The sequence below is a fragment of the Cetorhinus maximus genome, chromosome 15, assembly GCF_964194155.1.
Source record: "Cetorhinus maximus chromosome 15, sCetMax3.hap1.1, whole genome shotgun sequence".
Lineage (NCBI taxonomy): Eukaryota > Metazoa > Chordata > Chondrichthyes > Lamniformes > Cetorhinidae > Cetorhinus > Cetorhinus maximus.
Genome location: NC_135893.1, coordinates 38425677 through 38449160, shown reverse-complemented (window position 1 = coordinate 38449160; position 23484 = coordinate 38425677). Strand labels below are relative to the sequence as shown.

General features: G+C 43.7%; 1 protein-coding gene across 4 annotated transcripts in view; it reads right to left on the bottom strand.

Moving 5' to 3' along the window:
* Positions 1-339: 339 nt before the first annotated feature.
* The window catches only part of LOC144691205 (tyrosine-protein kinase STYK1), a 72002-nt gene continuing 48857 nt past the window's right edge, over positions 340-23484 (bottom strand). For all 4 annotated transcript variants that reach the window (XM_078559263.1, XM_078559265.1, XM_078559266.1 and 1 more), the window contains 4 exons: positions 14881-15098; positions 13731-13771; positions 12849-12945; positions 340-1447 (listed from right to left, as the gene is read on the bottom strand). In XM_078559263.1, the coding sequence (XP_078415389.1) occupies positions 1276-1447; positions 12849-12945; positions 13731-13771; positions 14881-15098 (528 nt within the window). In that variant the 3' untranslated portion in view covers positions 340-1275. The remainder of the gene's footprint in view (positions 1448-12848; positions 12946-13730; positions 13772-14880; positions 15099-23484) is intronic.

The window sequence follows — 23484 nt, the reverse complement described above, 5'->3', positions numbered from 1 at the left end:
TATCCGCACCTCGAGTTCCCAGGTGCCATTCCTGGTCTGTGTTGAATTACTTGATCTTCGGCAGGTCAGGAATTGGAACACTATAATTGGTTAGGCTAAAGAGTCCCTTAGGCTAAAGAATAAAAAATGTCAGCTGAGGCATTCTGTTCTGGCGTGGATAAACAAGACTAGATGGCTCCACTCTGATTTCTCCATTGTCAGTACCTCAGGGAGAAAGTGGGCCTGGTGGGGTTGAGATGGGAGAGCAGGGGTGGAAGAGGAGGCAATTGGTAAAGGGAGATGAAAATCGACAGATGGGCATGCCCCATTGGCTCCGTTTCACACTGGTTATCTGTTCCCATTTCAAACATTTCCCCTTGGCTGGTTTTAATATTAGTAACAAGATATAATTTAACTCTCTAAACTTATTTAATTCTCCTTTCTGTACCTTTGTTCTCTGGTGTAGGATTCCTGTAGGATTCAGGAACACTGCCAGGGTATTGAATAGTACAAAGTGACAGAATTCCCTCCTTATCTGTAACGGCCTCTTCCCAACTCCCCCCAAAAAGTGCCTTAGTTGTACAAAAAGACTATGGGGTGAATTTCCGCAAGGCATCTCATATTCTAGTAGTGGAACTATGGTGGAAACCACAAGTGGCATCAGAGAAGTTACAAGGAAACTGGCCCCGTCCTCATTTCCTCCCTGCTACTCCTAAATCAGAACTTGCTTAGAGTCAATGTGTTATCCTGAGGAGAAAGATTGATACGAGTACAGACAATTATTTACAACAAACTTTTGCATTACTTAACCTTTAGCATGTGAACTCTGCCCATTGCTGATCATTACCCCAATACTTCAGAGATGGCATTTAAAGGTTATATCCTGAACTATTCTTAATCTCTTGCAGCTGTTACTGCCCTCATTGCGACAATCACAATCTCTTCTAAAATATTCCACTTTCTGCGGTTGCCAAACATCAAAGAGCATCAGTGCTGCTTTTGGAAATGAACAACTGGTTTCCCATTAAATTGAAAGCTCAGCCATCACAGCAAATTCACCTGGCAGCAGAGTTGCTTAATTACCTCAGCTGATGGTAGCCCCTTAAAGTCTTCGATTAATAATAATAGCATTCAGTCAACCTGTATTCACGGCTTTCACCTAGTCTGCAATTCCCACTTTCCTCCAGCTAGGCAAAAATTCTGCTATTCAGCTTAGTGCTCACTGTGGCCACCATTGAGCATTTAGTTTCAGTTTATGAATTGCTCACAGCCTTGCTGTCTTTGTTGTACTTCTCGTCAGAAAACCCCAGCAGCTTGTTTGTATTGGTCGAGGTCAAGGTCTTCAGCTACTTGCAGCAACTTAACTCCATCAGCATTGTTCATCAAGGACTCTAGCTTATTGATCAACTCTGACCAGTTTGGCCTGTCATAGGGTTTCCATTGCCAGCAGTGTTTCATCAAGTCATATCTGGAGGGCAAAGCAGAGAAAAAAAAGAGTTTCTTTTAAAAGAATATAGCTGATAAAATTTCCACGCTGGTGTTTGAGACTTCAATTCTATTTTACTATGTGGAAGAGGTGCTGAACGTTCTTCCTTTTCATAGCTGGCATGATAATAGTTCTTCTGAAGAAATGTTTAATCTCTCCTTTGTTCTCTGCAGCACGAAATTCCTTTTCAGAACAAATATCGCTACTGACCAACAGTGCAGGACCTCCTGTTACTAATATATATTGATCAGTAACTGGGGGATGTCACTGCTATAATGTTAGGGGTAGGTTTTTGATCATTGTGTTTCACCTGTTCTGTGCAAAGACAGAGAGATCTGGGGGTTTATGTGCATTGATCTTTGAAAGCAACAGAAGATACTGAGACGGTAGCTAGCAAAGCAAATGGGATCTTGGGCTTCATAAATGAATGTATCCAGTACAAAAGCAGGGATGTTATATTGAACCTTTATAAAGCTCTGGCTCGGCCACAACTAGAATAGTGTGCCCAGTTCTGGTCGCCACACTTTAGGAAGGATGTGAGAGTCCTTGAGAGGGTGCACAGCAGACTTACCAGTACCATTCCAGGGATGAGAGATTTTAGCTACAAGGTTAGTTTGGAGAAGCTGGGGTTGTTCTCCTCGGGGCAAAGGAGATTGAGGGGAGATTTGATAGAGTACAACAATATTGTGATACGTTTAGATAAGGTAGACAAAGAAACGCTGTGCCCACTAGCTAATGGTACAGGACCGGGGCAAGAGGACTGAGGTCCAAGGCAAGAGTTATGACGACTGGTGGGGTGGGGGGGGGGGGGTAAAATGTGAAGTGATAATAGCCTGAAACTCGCGGCCTACTGGGGTGGTGGAAGTGAAAATTATCACTAAGTTCAAAAGAAATTGAATAGGAACGTGAGGGAAATAAACTTGCGGGGCTACAGGCATAGAGCGGTGGGTGGTTCTGATTAGTTTGCTCTACAGAGAACCAGCATGGACTCGATGGATCAAATGGTCTCCTTCTGTGCCGTCATGACTATGTTCAGTTGGGAGATGAAATAAACCGGGCAAACTATGAGGGAGCAAGTTATATGTGGAAGGAACAGGACTGATGGGTTGAATGGTCCTTTCTCATTCTAAGCATTTTTTCAACCTCAGAGATCAAATTAAATATTTTAAAATGAGTTTGGATTATGCATAGTTTTTACAGAAGATGAATAATTACACACCAAACGATCTAGAGAGCGATAACCGGCAACAGAAAATGCATGCCCAATTCATGTATCTGGCAATACCACCTCAGGGCAGCTCAATTGATCTGTGAATTGAATACCAGTTTTCCAATTGCGCCTGTTGATTTTGTCACATTGGAACAGTGGGTGGTTATAGCATGGGAAATAGCAGTGAATCCAACTAATCAGCTCCTTCTGATAGAAGTCACACTGAGATCCACCTGGCAAGGGCCAGTTAAGCCTCCTAGCGCCAGCCATTCTGGTTTCATCAAAGAGTTCAGCATCACTCTCCTGGGTCAGTTAGCCCATTTTGGTTTGTTGTCCTTGTCTGACTATATGACCAGACTTGGACAATTTCTCAGAGTGTATTACTGAATGTTTCCCTCATGATCAGAAGGGGTTTAGAGGAAAGAAAGGCTAATTCAATTAGGATCAATCATTTTATGTGGAGAAAGATGAATACAACACACCTATTTTTAAAAATCAAAGCAGCAAGTCTCAAAACATTTTTATTTTGAATAATATCTCAAGAACAAATGGACGAAGTTTTCTAACTACTGCTCCTTGAACATCAAATTCTACGGAGAAAGTCGGAAGTTTTAAACACCAGAACAATTCAAAAACATTTGGATTTTAGAAACAGTGGCAAAACAGTGTATAACATTTGGTAGAATTCTTCCATAACATTTACACTTGAATGGTGAAGGATCTAGTAGTTGCAAGGCTTAAGAATTAGATTTTAACAAATGAAAAATTAACACTTGATCCCACTCATAAAGGTGAATGATCATAGTCAGTCAGATGTTAACAAACTGGATCAATGGTAATTTAGTGCTGAATGTGTTCACTGATATTGGTTTTGTTGATCAATTGTCAGGACTAATATGTTCCATTACACTGGATGGAGAAATGAAGGGTTTCTGGTGATAGCCAGAGCTGGTTATAGTCATCCCATGAAGTCCACAGCTACAGAAAATCATTGATGGATCATAAAGCTAATCTACATTCACTTTTACCATTATAACTTCTAAACTCTAACTTGGAGTGTTCCATATCTCATACAGTTGATTGCCAATTCCATTTATCATCTTTCATTAATACTTTAATTTCACCTACAGGTGTAGAAGCGCAGGAATTACAGCACAGAAAGATGACCCTTCGCCCATTGTGCCTGGTCAGATCACTGATTGTTCCTTTCATTGTTCTATATTCTTTGCTTTCAAAAGCTTTTCAAATTCCATTTTTAAAAATGTAATAATCTCTGCCTCAATAGTCAATTGTAGTAAAGTGTTCCATGTGTTAATAACCCTCTATGTAAACGCCTTTTCTAACTTCCCCTTCATTCTTTCAGATAATCCTGACTCGATTCCCACTCATTACAGATTCACCATTCAACAGAAACAACCTTTCATTATTTGCTCTCTAAAATATTTAATCATCTTGAAAACCTCTTCACAAATAACGCTTACAGATGTTTTCCATGTGCAAGCATACAGTGCTTGCATAGTAATACACTAGTCCATTAGGGTAGTTTGTACAGTGTGTACCGTTTGGAGTCCAAGGTGTTTTAATGAGAGTTCCTGAAATTTAACCAAATTGGAAGCATCAGGTGTCTTCAAAAATAGAGCAAGGAGCTTCAGAATGTTTGGGTATTGCTCTGAGAGTCTGGGTCTGGGTGGACCTCTAGGAGCACGTTCCAGGTCATTATCACTTCCCCAATTCCAGGCAGAGCCCAATTATCAAATCTCCTCACTACCATATCTCCTAGAGATATTGCATAGATTTTATTTGTTATGGGGAAGGTGTGGTTTACTATTGAAGTGAGAATATTTGCTGGTGAATGCAGAGTGTTCAGTATCATTCGCAACTCCTCGGATACTGAAACATTCTGTGTCTGCATGCAGCAAGAACGGGGCAACATTCAGGCTTGGGCTGAGAATAGGCAAGGAACATTTGTCCCACACAAGGCCAGGAGATGGTGAGTTCAACCACCTCCCCTTGACATTCAAAGGAATTACCATCACGGAACCCCCAACATCAACATTCTGGAAGGTCACCATTGACCAGATACTTAACTGGAGCAGCCACATAAATACTGAGCAGAATACAAGAATAGGTCAGAAATTAGGAATTTTGCAGTAACTCAACTCCTGACTCCCCAAAGTCTGTCCATCATCTAGAAGGCGCAAGTCAGGGGTGCGATGGAATATTCTCCACTTGTCTGGATGAGTACAGCTCCAACAACACTCAAGAAACTTGACACCAAGAGTGCTTGATTAGCACTTCACCTACCATCTTAAACATTCATCCCCTCCACCACTGGCACTCAGTGGCAGTGGTGTGTACCAGATACAAGATATACTGCAGAAACTCATCAAGTTTCCTTCAACAGCACCTTCAAAACCACCAATTTCTACCAATTAGAAGGACAGGGCAGCAGACGCATTGGAACACCACCACCTGCTAGTTCCCCACCAAGCCACATACTATCCTGATTTGGATCTATAATCGCCGTTCCTTCACTGTCACTAGGTCAAAATTCTGGAACTCCCTTCCAAACAGCACTGTGGGTTTACCTACACTACAGACTGCAGCAGCTCAAGATGGCAGCCCATCGCCACTTTCTCAAGGGCAATTAGGAGTGGGCAACAAATGGTGGTCTTGTCAGTGATGACCATGTCCCATGAATGAACAAAAAGCATAAAAGTGCACATCTTTTTATTGGAAAATGTATATGTGGATGGAAGTTGAAAGCCATTGTGGTTTGTTTGTAAACTTTCCTTTAATCAAGTAGCCTGTCGGCATTGAGGGTCACATGTGAAGAATGACCATTTAACCAATGTACCAGGAGGATGTTGGTGTCAGCAGAACCAAATCATACCCTTGTCAGCTTGTAAAACCAAGCCACACTCACCAACAGCCTACAGAACCAAAGCCTACCCATAAACATCTTCAGGATATATTCAAAGGGAAGGAAAGAAATTGGAGAAAAAGTATTTCAAATTGTACAACATTTCTTAGTTTCTGTAGCTTTGCTAGGAACCAAAAATTACCCTATAATTAATCTATTAAAATGGAAAAAAATGATTCCTAGATCTGTATAATAGCCTAGAAGAAAAATATAGCTGATTGAACACAGAACACTAATGGCAACATAAAGATGGGGAAGGAACAGGCTTGGATGAGCTCTTGAGATGAACGATGTGACAGCTGAATATCTGTTGAACTCATTAACCTGGATTGCTGCAGTGATTACTTATTTTCAATTGTGCATGTGCACTCAACTCACTCGGTTCAACAATTAGTCCAAACATGGTTTTATAACCAAGTCCTTAGCACTTCATACTTAAATCAAAAACATTATTCCTAACAAAAAACAAATAGGCGAAAGGGAGAGTTAATGTTGTAATTGTGCAAAAACATATTTGACATTTAATTGCGAGTAAAATGCCAGATCTTTTTGCTCATCACTAAATTGTTTGCACGTCTAAAGTGTCACAATAGATCTCTCCAACAACTATTCTTGCTCCCTAGTGTTCAATGTAATGCTGCACCACAATCATTTGAAATTCAGGCTACTGGTGGGGCGGGGTGGGGGGCACAATATGGCGAGAAGGCCAAAGATCCGGGGGTGGGGTGGGGGGAGGAGTCCAGGAGTGGGCGGAAAAGGAGTTCAGAGGCGGGGGTTTGGAGGGTGCGGTGGGGAAGGGAGTTGGTGGGGGGGGGGAAAGGAGTCAGAGGGCAGTGGAGGGGGAAAGAGGGAAGAAGTATGGGTGAGTGATTAAGGGGGTTGGTGGTGTCAGGTGAACGTGCAAGGGAGAGGTCTGTGGAGTCAATGCCTGCCTCTTGGGGAACGAACTGAAGGTGGGCTTGGTAGGGTTGAAAGGCAAATGTTAGAGGAGGCAGAGTGAGCCGAAAGGGTGGGAGGGTGAGTCTGTGACAGTAGCAATAGAGGGTACGGCAATGGGTGGTTGGTGGGAACTCAGAGGCAGACACAGACTCCGGGGATGGGATGGAGGAAGTTGGGGAGGTCAATGTTGAAGGGGTGGGATTCTCAGGAAGGAAGGAAACATGCATGTTCACCTGTACATCCTGGAAAGAAAAGGGTTCAGGGTGGTAGGTGACGGTAGGAAGGTGATGCTGGCGTGGGGGGGTCAACAGTGATAAGGGAAAGGACATGGGTGACTCCTTTCCCCCTTGCCCCCTTTCTCCCCTGCCCCCCTGACTCCTTTCCCACCAACCCTCGACTGTGATGAGGGTAAGGACATGGATGACTGGGAAAGGACAGGGGAGCTGAGCAGAAACGTGATGACTACCATTTTTCTCAAATGGAAAGTGAGCACAGCCTCGTGTTGGACGGGCACAGGTGCTGCATGGGAATGTGATCAGTGGCTGGGCGGAGATGCAGCTCAGCTCAGATGGACAACTGAAAGAGAACCCCAGCAGGCAGCATTGAAAATGCTCAGGACATTGAGATGAGTGTGATGGAGGAATGCTCTGCCTACGTAGGAGAGTGCTTGCACGAGAATCAGAAAGGCCCTGTCACACACACACTGCTCCCTCGTAGTCCTGCTGCATGCAGCTGAATGGCTAGTGGGGTAGAATGCAGGGCAAGGACCTGCAAAGCCTGTAAATAAAGTTGAAAGACAACATTACACAGTGAAAGTGAATATATTTTCAGAATATAAAGTGACAAAATGTGTTCACCCGTGTAGCTACTTATGATCAGAAATTCTTAGTTTTTCCAGGCCTGCCACTTCTCCTAGGTGCTGCCCTGACATCCGTAGGAAGGGTGGAGACAGCCTGTGCAATGGATGGCCCTATTGCCTTTGATGACATTAGTGTGCGTCCTCTGTAGAGCTGAGGTCTTGAGGGCCCGGTTTGCTTTGGCTGTCCTCCTGTGGGCCAGCTGTTCCCTCTGTGGTTACAGAGGACTAAGTTGAAGGGGTCACAGGCAAAGGGGACTTGGAGGAAGAGGATAGCCTCTGAGATTCTTGAGTGGATGACCCACAGGTGTCCAGCTACAACTCCTCCTCCCTTCAGGTGCCCAAGGGCCCTGACATGACTCCTTGAGGGAAAGAAGCACCTGAAGGGATATCAAGGTGCCCCATTTCCCTCTGATGTGGCCACTGCAGGAACTCACCAATGGCTACCGCGATGCAGTGCAGGTCTGCGCACATCTCCACGTTCTGCTGAACCAGGATCTCTATGGCTTTCCCATGGAGACCTCCACGCATATGTGGGCACCACTTCATGAGAGAGCAGGTGGACGCACACCTCTGACTCACGAGCCACTCTGTGGAGGGTTTCCAACAGCTGTGAGATGTTTCCCCCGTCTTCTGCTGACTCTCCGCAATGAGTTGGAAGGCCAAATCCAGAGGCTCGTTATCTGACTCAGACCTCACAGATACCTCTTCCCCAACAGTCCTCTGAATGTCAGGGAGCTTGGCTGAACCTGCCTCTCCTGCTGCGGACACGTGCCCATGTGGTGACCACCAGACTGTGAACCCAAGCCTGCTCTAGATCTAGGTCCCACCGAGGTGTGTCTCTCTGCGCTGGTTGAGGGTGTGGGTAAGTGCTGGGACGGGTCTTCCAGGCTGCTTATTTCCAGCTCTTCAATGGAGGAGGTGCCTCTTGGCTGGAAGTGAGGACATGGATGGAGCTGAGAGACTGGCTGGCTGAGGGTGTCAGTCACTTGGCAGAGCTCCCTGTGAACCAAAGTATAGATAATTAGTGCATGACAGCAGTGTCAAAAGCAGGAGAGAGTACTCAAAAGTTGCGTTGAGAGGGATGATGTGGTGCAGGATCCTCACATGGGTGTTTGCCGCCGACCTCACTGTCACCGCAGCCACGGTCCACGTCCTCACCAGTCAGTGTGATGGCACACCCCTCAGTGAGTGAGGGGCCTAACGTGCGTCACTCCACCCCCGATCTCCCTGCTGTTGTGACCCAGCTTCTCCTACATGAAAACAGGTGGAGAGAGTGAGAGCAGGATGCTGGCGTGGAACGTTTGTGTGGTGAGCGGAGCCATGGACAGGATGAGGATGAGACTGATGGGGATGTGAGTGTGTTTGAGAGGACTAGCGGTGTTGTCCCTTGGGGTGTGAGATCCCTGTGGATGTGTGATGGGTTTCTGAGCGTGTGAGTTGGCGGTGATGAGATGGAACAGATGACAGCATTCATCCTCTTCCTGCACTGAATGGCTGACCTCCTCTGTGCTCTCGTGGCACTGACTGCCACTGTCACTGCCTCTCAAGCCGGATTGGTGACTCTGGTGGATCTCCTGCAGCCAGAGTGGGGGTAGAGGACATTGCGGCAGCCTTCCACTGCATCCAGCAGGCATACAGAGTGATGTCACTGAATTTGGGGACTGCCGTCTTCTTTGCTTTCTGGGCCATCTGTCACCTGGAGCAGTCCTGGTCTGAAGACATGAAGTAGGCTGTGCTCTGGTGCACTTTAAATATGGCACCCAGAGCGAGAAAGCTCTGAGGTCACAGTGTGGTGGGAAAATCTGAGCCTGCCCGCCAGCAAGCCATCATGTTCCCCGTGAATGCATAATTAATGAGGCAGGACATGCCGGGAATGGGATGATACAGCGCAAAAAGCCACCAGTGTGGCCAGCGGATAAAACGTCCTTTTTCCCGCCCGCTATCGCACTGTGTGTAAATCTGGGACGATTCTTCCCTCAGACAGAGTTACATTGCTTCCCATTAAACTAAACATTCCACCATCAAATAGTGAGCACCTTAATGATAAAAGGACCAGATTTAATATTTCATAGAACATAAAAAAGTTAACTTGTTTAGCTATAAGTTATTTAAACAGAATGTCATTTTTAATGTTTTATCTTTAAATCATTCATAACTAAAATGGTTTGGAAATATGTACATGGAATCCAAAACCACAAAGATGAAATAAAGTGAGAGCAAAAAAAAGAATCACTGAATCAAAAGAAACAGCAAGCTTCTGATGTGTGACTTGTGGGAAGTGATAAACGGAGCTTAAAAGTGCATCAGATTCGCTATTTAGTTTTTACAAAGCAAGGCGGTCAAGATCCTGTGAGCAGGCCAGTTGCCTGCCTTCATCAGGAAAGGTGTCCAACATGCAGTGTTAACCATGGATAGCAGCTGAAATAAACAGGATAAAATAAGGCTTTTGTTAATGGGATGTGGGCATCACTGGCTAGCCCAGCATTTATTGCCCATCCCCAATTGCATTTAAGAGTCAACTACATTATTGTGGGCAGAATCTTGCCTTTGGATGGCGGGCGGGCCCCACTGGCTTGGGAGCGGGCGGGCAGCCAACCCCTGCCACTGAAACAAGGCCCGCCGCCATATTAAGTGGGCGGGCCAATTAAGGCCCGCCCAGCAGCATCCCCGACGGGAAGCGCTATGTGCTTCCTGTTCTGGCGGGGGGGGGGGGGGGGGTGGGGGGGATTCCCCATCTGTCAAAGTGTGCTTTTTCACGCATGCGCACAAAAGAGCGCACTTCTCCCTGAGGCAAAGTCCTGTCTCAGGGAGAATACTGACAGTGGTAAAAAAATTAAAAATAGAAACATTAAAAAATTATTAACTTGTCCCCCTCATGTGACAATGTCACACGAGATGGAACATGTTAATAAAGAACACAAACTTTATTATTTTTGTACAAAACAGACATGAAACTTCATCCCGCCAGTGGATGAAGTTTCATGAATAATCAGAAGCCCGCTGGGGCTCCTGGCCTGCTCACCAGCCTTAAGGTTGGCCGGGCAGTTCTTTAAGTACTTCAACTAGCCTGTCAATGGCCTCACTTGGCCATTGACAGGTCGGCGGGCGGACAGCTGATTTTGCTGTCTGCCCGCCTTCCTAAAAATTTAAATGGCCCGGGATGACGTTGGGGATTCCTCCCGACGTCATCACACATCATTTTCCCCTCAGCAGCCGGGCCCCACCCCCAAATCGCCAAAGGGGAAAATCCTGGCCTGTGGATCTGGAGTCGCATGTAGGCCAGACCAGGGAAAGATGGCAGATTCCCTTCCCTAAAGGACATTAGTGAACCAGATGGGTTTTTACAACAATCAACAATGGTTTCATCGACTTAACTCCAGAATTTTGTTAGATTCACATTTCACCATCTGCCATGAAATTGGAACCCAGGTCCCCAGAGGATTACACTGGGTCTCTGGAATACTAGTCCAGTGACAATACCACTATGCCACCACTTCCCCTGGCTGCTAAGGACACTAGGAAATGGAAGAGTCACATCTTTTAATCCATTAGATAGGGAAAAAATAAAAGTCTAGAACAATAAACTGCTACAATACAGACACAGAACAGGACCAGTGTTTGTTGTCTGTTTAAAAAAAGGCAACCTGTGCATCTGCCAGGGATTGGGAATAGTGAGGGGAGGAGACACTCCACGAGAGTCCTTGCAGTATTTAAATAATGGATGGCTAGTGAGTTGGGTTGCCAAATTGGTTGCAATATGCCTTTAAGGCATAGCAGCATGCCATCGCATTGTCTCATGTGATCAAGCCTCAGTTTCACTTTGGTCTGGAACAGAACACAGCAGGCACATCCCTGCTGCCTTCAAGCTTTCTATATATATATATATATATATATATATATATATATATATGTATATATATATATTCACATGTGCCTGTTCTTAATAAATGAACTCACAACGTGTTTGCACAATCCCTTATGAGCGATTGATGCCTTTATATTGTTATAAAATCTGGTTGGCTTCAATTTTGAAGGTTTCATCAAATATCCTCCTGACCCAAGTTGCCCTGCCCCCACACTTCCACCATTGGTCCACCCACCAGGCACACTGCCTTTCCATGGCCAACTGGAAAGCGAACAGTCTCCTCAGATATTTCAATTGGATTCATAGTGACTGTAAGTGAAACAGCCTTTCCTGCCCCATCTCCAATACTTTTATAACTGATATATGCAAGTATTAATAGAGAACAAGTAAAACACTTTCTTAAAACGTCCCTATAATTTTTCTAGAGCATCCTAGCGATTAATCTTCAATTTTGCTGAAATGACACATTTTGCCAAAGTTTTTCGTCTTGCACTCATCAGGACAAATGCAAGAATACCAAATTTTGAACCATCACAACAATTTATACTACAGGGGAGAAGGGTTTTGATTGGTTGGCAAGTCAACTCCAATTAGCCAAATTTTATTTCCTAGAGATTCCAGGACAATCCTGGAGAGTTCGCAACCCAATAGTGAGTAGATAATTGAGGGACTCCCAAATTCTTCAAAGCTGCAGTCTCCCTGACTAAGAGGGAAGATTTGTTAGATTAATTACACCCCAAATAGGAGAATAAAAAGAAAGCCAGGAGGAAATTTCTGCACAAATTACTCAGGCCTTGGTCGTACATCACCATTTCATCATCGTCATTGGGTCAATATTCTGGAACTGGCTACCTTATACCATCACAGGAGCCCTGTCAGCACATGGATCTCAGCAGTCTAAGGAGATGGCCCACCATCACCCTCTCAGACAATTAGGAGTCAGGCATAAATGCAGTCTTGCCAGTGATAACACATCCAGAAAATATTAAAAAAAGACAATGCACATCTGATTGTACCAAATATATTACATGGGCGGCAATCGCTAATGTTCATTGAACTTTTGACAACAGTTTCTGTAATCCTCCACACAGTAAATCCTGGGAGTGTTTCAACACCCTCCTCCTGTCAGAAACTGGCTGGAACAGAAGTTAATTTCAAAGCAGTCCACTCACTGTGGATGGAACTAACCTGACAGCTCTTTCAATGGGCTGAATGGCTTTCTTCTCTATTTTAAGATTTTATGATTGCGGGGCCAGGAGGAACAGCTGTGCTTGCTCAGGACTCCACTGCTGCTTCCGGTTCCACCTCCAACCCCAGCCCTAATGACGTTTGGAAAATCCTTCTGAATTCTTCACCACCACTGGCTAACTTAGCCAGGTGCCGGCTGAGCAGCACTGTCTATTCACCAGCCAAAGCAGACAAGCTGCCATGGAGCTGAGGTACAGATCAACCATAATCTAATCAAATGAGATCACAGACTGGAGCAGCTAAATGGCCTACCCCTGTTCCTACACAAGAACAACTGAATATATACAATAAAAACAGGTGAAAGTTCTCTGTTCAGATAGCAAATGGCGATTTACTTACAGTGCATTGCTACTGTTAGACGGTTTGGGCATTCTGTAATTTCTCTGCAGCTTTGGAAAAATTTCTAGAGGCTGAAACTCAGGATACGGAGGAGAACCTGTAAAGCAAAATGATTAGGGGGTCAAACACTTACTGTTGACATAGAATTTAGATGGCGCATCAGTAGTGTGTGAAACATCTACCTGTTGGTGACAGTACTTGAACCAAAGCCATGTTTCAAATCAGCAGTTTAAACATCACTTAGGGAACATGAAGTAACCACTACATTGAAGTGCATATTCAACATATCTTCCTACCTTTCTACTTCAAAGGGTTAAGGAAACCTTTGTACCAGAGGCCTAGCATCAATACAAAGTGGTTTCCAGTGTGAATTTTAAATTCATAAATTTACAGTAACAGTGTAGATACAGCCTAAATCCAGAATCACACCCCAGCACGGAGGAAGGAGTTTCACTCCACACCAGAATGTCAAGATTTGACTCTAGATTTATGTAAATGCAGTATCAAGTCCTGACCTGATTCTGGAGTGAAGTGGAGTGAGACTCCTTCTTCCATGCTGTGGGTGTGGCTCTGAATTGAGGCTGGATCTACACCATTACTGTAGTGATATATAGCATGATACAAATGCTATTATTGCATAAATGACACCTAGCAGCTTGCAGCACAGAAATTCAATACTAGTGATATCATCAAAGTCTCAATGCCTTTATTAAAACTGTATTTCTGAATATTTTTAAAGAAGAGTTTCACATTGAGTCCTTAACATCGATTAGGAACATGAGACAAAAATCCATCAGACACATCAGAAGAGAGGGTGGCAGAGCAATAATAGAATTATGCATTTAAAATTCATTAAATCAGTCTGTTTACAGAGCAACATACCTAGAGTAACTACTTCATAAATAAGGATCCCAAATGACCACCTGTGAATAAAAACAAAATTGAAATACAATTCTTCACTCTCAATGTAGGAGCAAGGTCACTCTCAAAGCATCAATGGATATCATTGCCACAGAAGGCTGTGGAGGCCAGGTCATTGAGTGTATTTAAGACTGAGATAGATAGGTTCTTGATTGGTAAGGGGATCAAAGGTTACGGGGAGAAGGCGGGAGAATGGGGTTGAGAAACTTATCAGCCATGATTGAATGGCAGAGCAGACTCGATGGGCCGAATGGCCTAATTTCTGCTCCTATGTCTTATGGTCTTATGATATTTAGGCAAAAGTACAGTTAAGGGTTAATATCACAACCATTTGGCAATGACTTTCTAGAAAGCATTATTTAATGGTCTTCAGTTTCAAACAAACAGGCTGTAACTAAGAAGTGAGCTAGGAATTTAAATCACAGACACACAGAACATTTAACATGTGACATGACACTGACATGTTTGACCATCTTTGACTGAGCTCTCCACCTCGTGGCTCCTGAACGTGTCGTGATCTAGTCCACAAATGATAACGAAGGGAGATGGTGGCATAGTGATAAAGTCACTTGACTACTAATCCAGAGGCCCAAGCTAATGCTGGAGAGACATGGGTTCAAATCCCACCACGGCAGCTGGTGGAATTGAAAATCGATTAATTAATAAATCTGGAATTGAAAGTTAGCCATTGGCAATGGTAACTATGAGACTATCATCAATTGTCATAAAATCTCATCTGGTTCAGTAATGCCCTTTAGGGAAGGAAATCTGGCATCCTTACTCTGTCTAGCCTACATGTGACTCGAGACTCACAGCAATGTGGTTGACTCTCAACTGCCCTCTGAAATGGCCGAGCAAGCCACTCAGTTCAATGGATGGGGCAAAAAAAATGCTGGCCTTGCCAGCGAGGCCCACATCTCATGAAGGAATAAGTAAAATACTAGTCCAGATGAAAAAAATGGAAGTGAGAGAATTCAATAATACCCCAGTGGTGCCCAGAATCTATAAAGTACCCTTTCCCATTGTGCACCCATGTTACACCTCACAATGGTTTAGATCCAATTGAACTGTGTCCCCCTTTCCCAATTGAAATAAGTTATCTCATACTCACGTATCACTCTTTTCTGTGATTGGTCGCTTTATGACCCTCTCTGGTGCAAGCCATTTAATCGGAACCTGGGTTGCTTTGTGGGATGACAGGGTTCCAGTTTTGTAAACATCAAATGCCAGACTCAGACCAGTGAGTTTAACAGTCAGATCTTCATGGATCAAAATATTCCGGGCAGCGATATCCCCATGGATTAGTTTGTGCTTTGTAGTCAGATAATCCTGTTCCAAATGGATAGACAGTCTGAATAATGTTTTGGATGCACGGTATTGGAAGTCTTATTTAAATGGGTTTTAATATGAACGCGACAGTGATTCTGCTGAAGAAACTGAACAACAGTTAATCTGCCGATGACACCAACAGGGTCAGGATTTCCATTCTCTCTCTGTGACCAGCTTATGCCAGTTAATTCATCAAAAAGTATCAGCTATGACAAACAACCAGGATACTAAAGAGGTTTTGTCCCAGAAATCTACCTAATCTACTAACTAATTCTGAAACTATTGTAAACTTGAATAGTGATTTACAAATTACCAGTGAATTTGTCCCTGACATGCTATTAATCTGACTCAGTCACAACAGTTTAGTATTTCTGCAGACACAACAGAACTTCTTGCCCACAAATCGAACAGGTTTTTTTCGCAAGGCAGAAATGAGACACAAAATGCCACATCTGCATCTCAAAAATTTGAGCAACAGGTAAAGCTAGCTGTTTCATGCTGCTACTATGCAGTAGAAACACGAGTGGTATTCACCACTAACAGGATGCTGCCATCAAGCCAAAAAGGCGTTCTGCCTATCACACAAATGAGTAATGTGATGTATGAATTTCAATGCTAGTGTGATGCTAGGTATGTAGGCCGTACGTCCCAATGACTGGCGGATCACATCAAGTAGCATGTCCCAGCCACTGTTCACAATGGGCAAGATACCCAACCAGCCCGTGTTTGCAAAATTCAAAACCCAGTGTCCAACATTAGATCTGATTCCGCGATTGGACAACATTTGCTAAATAATTCTGAGTGTGCTAAGAATTACGCTGACAACCAATTTAAGATTGTCAATCAAGCTCAGAGTGTGGCACATTTGCGTGTACTGGAAGCTACATATATTAATACAAAGGCCTTGTTCTTTGCAGATTGAAAGATCATGTACACATATTGCGCCTGTTTCAGCAAAACAAAATAAGTTATAGCCATTCGCTGGTTCATTCCCCAGGGCAATGTCTTGACCAGAGTCAAGCTGCCTGGTTTAAATTTCAAACAATGCTTGGCAGTTAACTGCCAGTCACCATCAACTGATGCATTCTCCATGGCAACGCCTCTACCAGAGTCCACATGCCAACCAATCAGCATTCTCTTGTCATACAGTATAAATGTATTGTTTCCCCTGACATTGGTATTTTCTTGCAAATTGTCTTGATGAGTGTAAGACGAAAAGCTTCAACAGAAAAAAGAAAAAAAAAAATCAATTTTTTCAACAATACTTAAGTTCTGTACTACAAAATGACTACATCTACAAGGACAAGGGCAGCAGATATATGGGAAAACCACCACCTGGAAGTTCCCCTCCAAACCACTCACCATCCTGACTTGGAAATATATCACTGTTTCTTCACTGTCGCTGGGTCAAAATCCTAGAACTCCCCCCTAACAGCACTGTGGGTATACCTACGCCACAGGGACCGTAGCGGTTCAATAAGGCAGCTCATCACCACCTTCTCAAGGGCAATTAGGGATGGACAATAAATGCTGGCCTAGCCAGCGACACCCACATCCCATAAATGAATAAAATTAAATGTTTCTTTCCAATTTTATTTTCCCATCTCCACAAAACACATTTGAGTTTCCTCTTCAAACAGCTGTCTCCTCCTAATGTAACTGACTGACAATGACCAGCCTAATGCAAATGGGGCTAGAATCTGAATCTGGTCAGCTCGTCAAGTTTAATGGCTGTAATCCTGATAGGAATTGGAGCTAGAAACACCTTATGGCTCTGAACCACTCCATTTCACCCAGTGACCCAAAAGGATGCTAAAAGCATCTGCATTACTCTCTGGGGACACAACTACACTTCCAAAGTGAAAATATTTGAATTATTTTTTGAGACACTTGCCTTTTATACTGTAACAGAACAAATGGTTGGACAAATCAGGCTTCCTACCCTACCATGGGGGCCATAGATAGTCCCTGATTGAAGAGGGATCTGTTACTACAATCCAGAAATATAGAGGATGAATCAGAATTTGGAAACTTTTGAGCCATTTGTGAGATTAAGACCTCACCCTGTGTGTTTTTTTATAAAATATATACAGATGTCCTCATGGCTATTTCTAAAATTTTAAAACCTGGACAAAGGTCTTTTAAAATGGCGGAGTCCGTGACCCTTGAACAAAAGGAGCTACCTGACAGTATCAGAGAAACTTACACCTTGTTATCTCTAGACAGGCCCTAACTATCCCCATGGGTTACACACACCAAATTCAAAGAGAACTATACAAAGGCCATCTACATTTCCTATCCCGGGCTGGCCAACCAGAGTCTGCTAGGACAAAGCACACTGTGTCTCCTTTCAATTCTTAATGGTTGGGATATTTAACAATGTTGGGGGCCCAGACAAGGGATACACGTCCTTTGTCAAAGGCGGTGTAGAGAGATGAGTCATGTGACATGGCCCCAACTACACTGTTTCTACTGGTAGGAGATGGTATAGAAGTCTAAAACTGATTCACTTCTGCATGCCTACCTCATTGTGTGAAGTCAACACCACCAGAAACGTGAATTAACCAGCATCAGTTTCAACCTGCTGACCTCCATGAAGGAATACCTCATTGGACTTTGATTCAGGACTCTGGAACCCACATGAAACAACAATTCTTTTTCTCTGTGGTCTTTGCCCTGTAAATCTTTCTTTCACTATCCCTCTTTTACTGTACGAGGGCACAGGAGTTAACGTTGTGCCCCTCCTCCCACATTTTGAGCATGACTGAAGTCCCAATAAACACCATGAAAGAACAAACCATGAACTGCTATAAAAAAAAACTGCGGATGCTGGAAATCCAAAACAAAAACAGAAATACCTGGAAAAACTCAGCAGGTCTGGCAGCATCGGCGGAGAAGAGCAAAGTTGACGTTTCGAGTCCTCATGACCCTTCAACAGAACTAAGTAGAAATAGGAAAGGGGTGAAATATAAGCTGGTTTAAGTGGGGGGTGGGGGGGGAAGAAGTGGGGGGGTTGTTGGGACAAGCAAGCAGTGATAGGAGGAGATAACCAAAAGATGTCACAGACAAAAGAACAAAGAGGTGTTGAAGGTGGTGATATTATCTAAAAGAATGTGCTAATTAAGAGTGGAGAGCAGGACAAGCAAGGTAGCTCTGGTGGGGGTGGGGTGGAATACATTTAAAAATAATGGAAATAGGTGGGAAAAGAAAAATCTATATAAATTATTGGAAAAAACAAAAGGGAGGGGGAAGAAACGGAAAAGGGGTGGGGATGGAGGAGGGAGTTCAAGATCTAAAGTTGTTGAACTCAATATTCAGTGCGGAAGGCTGTAAAGTGCCTAGTCGGAAGATGAGGTGCTGTTCCTCCAGTTTGCATTGAGCTTCACTGGAACAATGCAGCAAGCCAAGGACAGACATGTGGGCAAGAGAGCAGGGTGGAGTGTTAAAATGGCAAGCGACAGGGAGGTCTGGGTCATGAACTGCGTTCTATCACACAAAATAAATAATTTCAAATCACAGTGAATTAGTTTGCAATGGCTGTATCCCAATTTAGCCTCATAATTACTATGGGCTTTATTTTTGACCCACCCCACCCCACACCACCGTCCAAACCGGGCATATTTTCGGTGGGCAGGGGGAACATAAAATATGAGGGGTGCCCAGCCCACCACCTTCCTACCCACCCCCAAGCTGCTCCTCATAATACCGAAATCGACAGCCCACCCACCATATTTAAAACATTGACGATCAATTGAGCTTGTTACCAAGCCAATTGACCCACCCACCCCACCCTCCTTCGGCTCTCGAGTCCCTCCTCACCTTAAAAACCTGAGACTTATCATTCACTGGCAGTCATCGCTCTTGTTCCTGTTCCTTCTGCAGTCTTAGCAGTACCCACTACCAAGCTCTGGCACTGCCAGGACTGCTAGAGTTGCCAGCCAATCAGATTAACCAGCAGCTCTCAAGGGTGAGACTTCCTGAAGGGCAGAAATCCCACTCTCACCTAGTTTAACCCATCAGCACCATGTTATGGCTGTGGGACAGGCTTCTTTCTAGTGCATTAGCTGCCAGCCGACTTTCCTTCTGGTAGAGGTGGGGAGGAAAAGAGGGGCAAGCAGTCTACAGCCCCTCCCCCACACCCCCTGTAAAGTCCAACCCTTTGAAAAACTCAAGACCTCCATCAATCAGACTGATGTGATTCCATCAGTGAAATCAGCCTCAAAGGTTAAATACTTTCTCTACCTTGGCAGTGTGCTCTCAATCACTGCAGACTATGCAGAACAAGACTTCCTTAAAGGTATGGCCACCGTGCGCTCTTTCAGCCTCACGAAAATCACTAAGAACAGGGCAGGCAGTATGATAAGGTAAAGAATTGCATCAGGCTAAACACCTTTACAGGTAGGAATTATTAGAAGACAATATAAAGAGGAAATGCAAATATGATTGATCATAGGCAACATTCCACAATATTAGAACATAAGAACTAGGAGCAGGAGTAGGCAATTCAGCCCCTCGAGTCTGCCCCGCCATTCAATATGATCATGGCTGATCTCATTTCAGTCTCAACTCCAATTTCCCGCCCTCTCCTCATAACCTTTCAACCCGTTACTAATTAAAAATCTGTCTATCTCCTCAAATTTATTTAGCGTCCCGTCATCCACTGCACTCTAAGGTAGTGAAGTCCACAGATTCACGACCCTTTAAGAAAAGTAATTCCTCCTCATCTCTGATTTAAATCTACCACCCCTTAGCCTAAAACTATGGCCTCTTGTTCTAGAATGCCCCACAATGGGAAACATCCGCTCCACGTCTACTTTGTATATCCCCTTTAGGATCTTATATACCTCAATTAGATCTCCTCTCATCCTTCTATTCACTGGAATCCTTAAATTAGTCATCATCACTAGCAGCCAGAACCTGTTCAACTGTCTCCAAACCATCACATCTCAGTAGGCCAAGGCATAAAGACATCACTAGGAGGAACATGGAATGAAACTTCAAATGTTTCAACACAAAATCACAGGGGAAAATCTTTCAAAAGAGCTTTCGTGCTTCAATGTTCAAAAATCTAAAAGAAAAAGTGCTAACGCTGGAACAAAGGACTTTCCACGCAATAACTGAGTCATCTTTGAGGTGGGAGTCGGGAGATTTCTCAATGTCGCGATCGTGCTTCCAATCCGATCGTGCCCGCCTGCACTATTTACATCTGACAGAGTTGGGCCTGCTGCCAGAGAAGGCGGCAGAACCAGGCTGATATCAAGGTGGCCAGGTTAAAAGGCCTGCCTCTGTTTACTGAGACATCAGCCCAGTTCTGGAGATCAATGTGAGGCCTCCAACCCTCACCCTCTGCCCTCTGCTTAACCTCTCACCCCATATGCCTCTTCACCCTCCCCTCATCCCCCACCACCCCTACCATCACTCTGCATACCTCCCATACACCGCCTCAGCCCCCACCAACTCACCCAGTATCCACTATAAACAGAACTCAAGTTCTATAACCACATTTGGAAGTCTGTGAAAAGCTCATATTCAGTCAAAATTTGAACATATGAATTAGGAACAGGAGTAGGCCACTCGGCCCCTCAAGCCTGCTCCATCACCCAACAAGATCATCGCTGATCTGATTGCAACCTCAATCCCACATTCCCACCTACCCCTGATGACCTTTCACCCCCTTGCTTATCAAAAATCTAACTAACTAAGCCTTAAAAATGTTCAAATACTTTTGAGGAAGAGTTCCAAAGACTCACCACCCTCAGAGAAAAAATTTCTCCTCATCACTGTGTTGAATGGACGACCCCTTATTTTTAAACAGTGACCCCTAGTTCTAGATTCTCCCACTCGGAGGAAACATCCTCTCCACATCCACCCTGTCAAGACCCCTTAGGATCTTATATGTTTCAATCAAGACAGCTCTTACTCTTCTAAACTCAAGCCTAGCCTGTCCAACCTTTCCTCATAAGACAATTCTCCCATTCCGGGCATTAGTCTAGTAAACCTTCTCTGAAATGCTTCCAACACAATTACATCCTTCCTTAAATAAGGAGACTAATACTGTACACAGTACTCCAGATGTGGTCTCATCAATGTACTGTAGAACTGAAACATAAGCTCTCTACTTTTGTATTTAATTCCCCTTGCAATAAATGAGAACATTCTATTAGTTTTCCCAATTACCAGCTGTACCTGCATGCTAACCTTTTGTGATTGATATATTGAGACACCCAGATCCCTCTGCACCTCAGAGCTCTGCAATCTCTCAGTATTTAGATAATGCTTCTTTTTTATTCTTCCTGCCAAAATGGACAATTTTACATTTTCCCAGATTATACTCCATTTGCCAGATCTCTTCCCACTCACTTAACCTATCTATATCCCTTTGTAGCCTCCTTATGTCCTCTTCACAGCTTACTTTCCTACCCATCTTTGTATCATCAGCAAATGTAGCAACCATATCTTTGGTCCTTTAATCCAAATCATTTATACAAATTGTAAAAAGTTGAGGCCCCAGCACTGATCCCTGTGGCACACCACTCGTTACATCTTGCCAACCAGGAAATGACCCATCTATGCCTACTCTCTGTTCCTGTTAGCTAATCAATCTTCTATCTATGCTAATAAACAAACATTACTTGAATAACTTAAAAACCATAATCCTCTTTGATAGGCTCATAAATCTGTCAAAAAGAACAAGCATACATTCCCCTGGACAGCTGTCTCAACATGTCCTGCTGAGCAGAATCCATTAGAGTCTGTGCATATGCCTGAGCTTCTGGTGATGTTCAAAGCTTTGAAAAAGCCAAACAGATGGCTGAGCTGAACTTTAAGAAAAAAGTGAAAGCAATGGGACATTTCACACAATCAGATCTGGATTCCAAAGTGGGCTAGCCTTTGAATATTACACAATCCAGAATAGCAATTTATCCAGACAATAATGTACTCCATTGCAGCTGAAAACTTTTCCACACTTACAATGCTGGCCTTTCCCTTGACAGCTTGTCAGAAGGGACAACATGGCATCCACATTATTTGATGTCCACTGACCTTTTTAAATCAAATCCCTATGATTACTCACTGTAGTAAAACCATATATAATTTATGTCACAGCATTTCATAATGACTTGTGGAGTAGACAACACCTTTTGTACTTACCTTTCATATGGCTTCCGGCTCCAAACCCTGGTTCACAACACCTTGGTGATGGTGTGATTCACGTCACCTACAAAAAGCCACCCTCCTCTATCAAAATTTTGGAAGGTCTTCTACAATGGTACCGACAATGTTGAAACTGCATCATGTGGGCTCCCAAACCGTCCCCTTATCCTGCACTAATGAAAATTGCCGATGCTGGGAATAGGGGCAAAATCCTGGATTCGGGCTCTACCCGCCATATGCACTTCTGCCCCTGTCAAGGACATGAAAATCTGGCCCGGAACATTTCGCAAAGTGGAAGAATAGAAACATGACCCTGTTCCCGGAACAAAACTAATTACAACTAGTATGGGAAAGTTTTGGTTTGTGCTAATATATAAAGGGCCATCAGCTTATGAATCTGTGGAGAAGCTGCTCCTTGAGCCCTAAATATGGACAACATAACTATGTACAGAAAAGCAGATAATTTTTTAATTGTTTTTTTTTCCCCCTTAATTTCCATTTTGGTATTGGTTTCATTATTCAGTCCTAGTGCCAGAAACACCCTTGTTCAAACATGTGTCAACACAGCACCACCCAGAGGTTTCCAAACGCACAGGAAGAGGTCAAATTGTACCAAGTAATTCAGGAAATTATAAGCATTAAAACTTCCCCACCTGAAAGATGGGAGATTAGGGGCACAACTCAATATTTTAAGCTTAGAATCATTTTGCTGAAAGTAACATAACTAATCAAATTCAATATAATTAGAGCCAGTACATTAAAGAGGCAGAATTTGATTAAGAGCCTTGAACATCTAGATAAGGATTCCAATGAAAGCAGTGCCCCTACACCTCTTTGGATGAACACTGCTGACTTGGGGCAACCATATACAACATACACCCCAGCACAAACATTTTTTACTCTGAAATTTGACCTTCCATATTCTAGCATTGAAAGTAACAACAAAATCACAGAAATACAGAAGCAGGCCACTTGGCACATTGAGTTAAAGAAAAGGCACATTCACAGGATGTGGGCATCGCTGGCTGGGCCAGCATTTATTGTCCATCCCTAATTGCCCTAGAGAAGGTGGTGGTGAGCCACCTTCTTGAACCTTTGCAGTCCATGAGGTGTAGGTACACCCACAGTGCTGTTAGGGAGGGAGTTCCAGGATTTTGGCCCAGAAACCGTGAAAGTGCTTCACCTGACTCCAAGAAAGAAGTTATGTTTAGACCCACACCTCGTTTTTTTT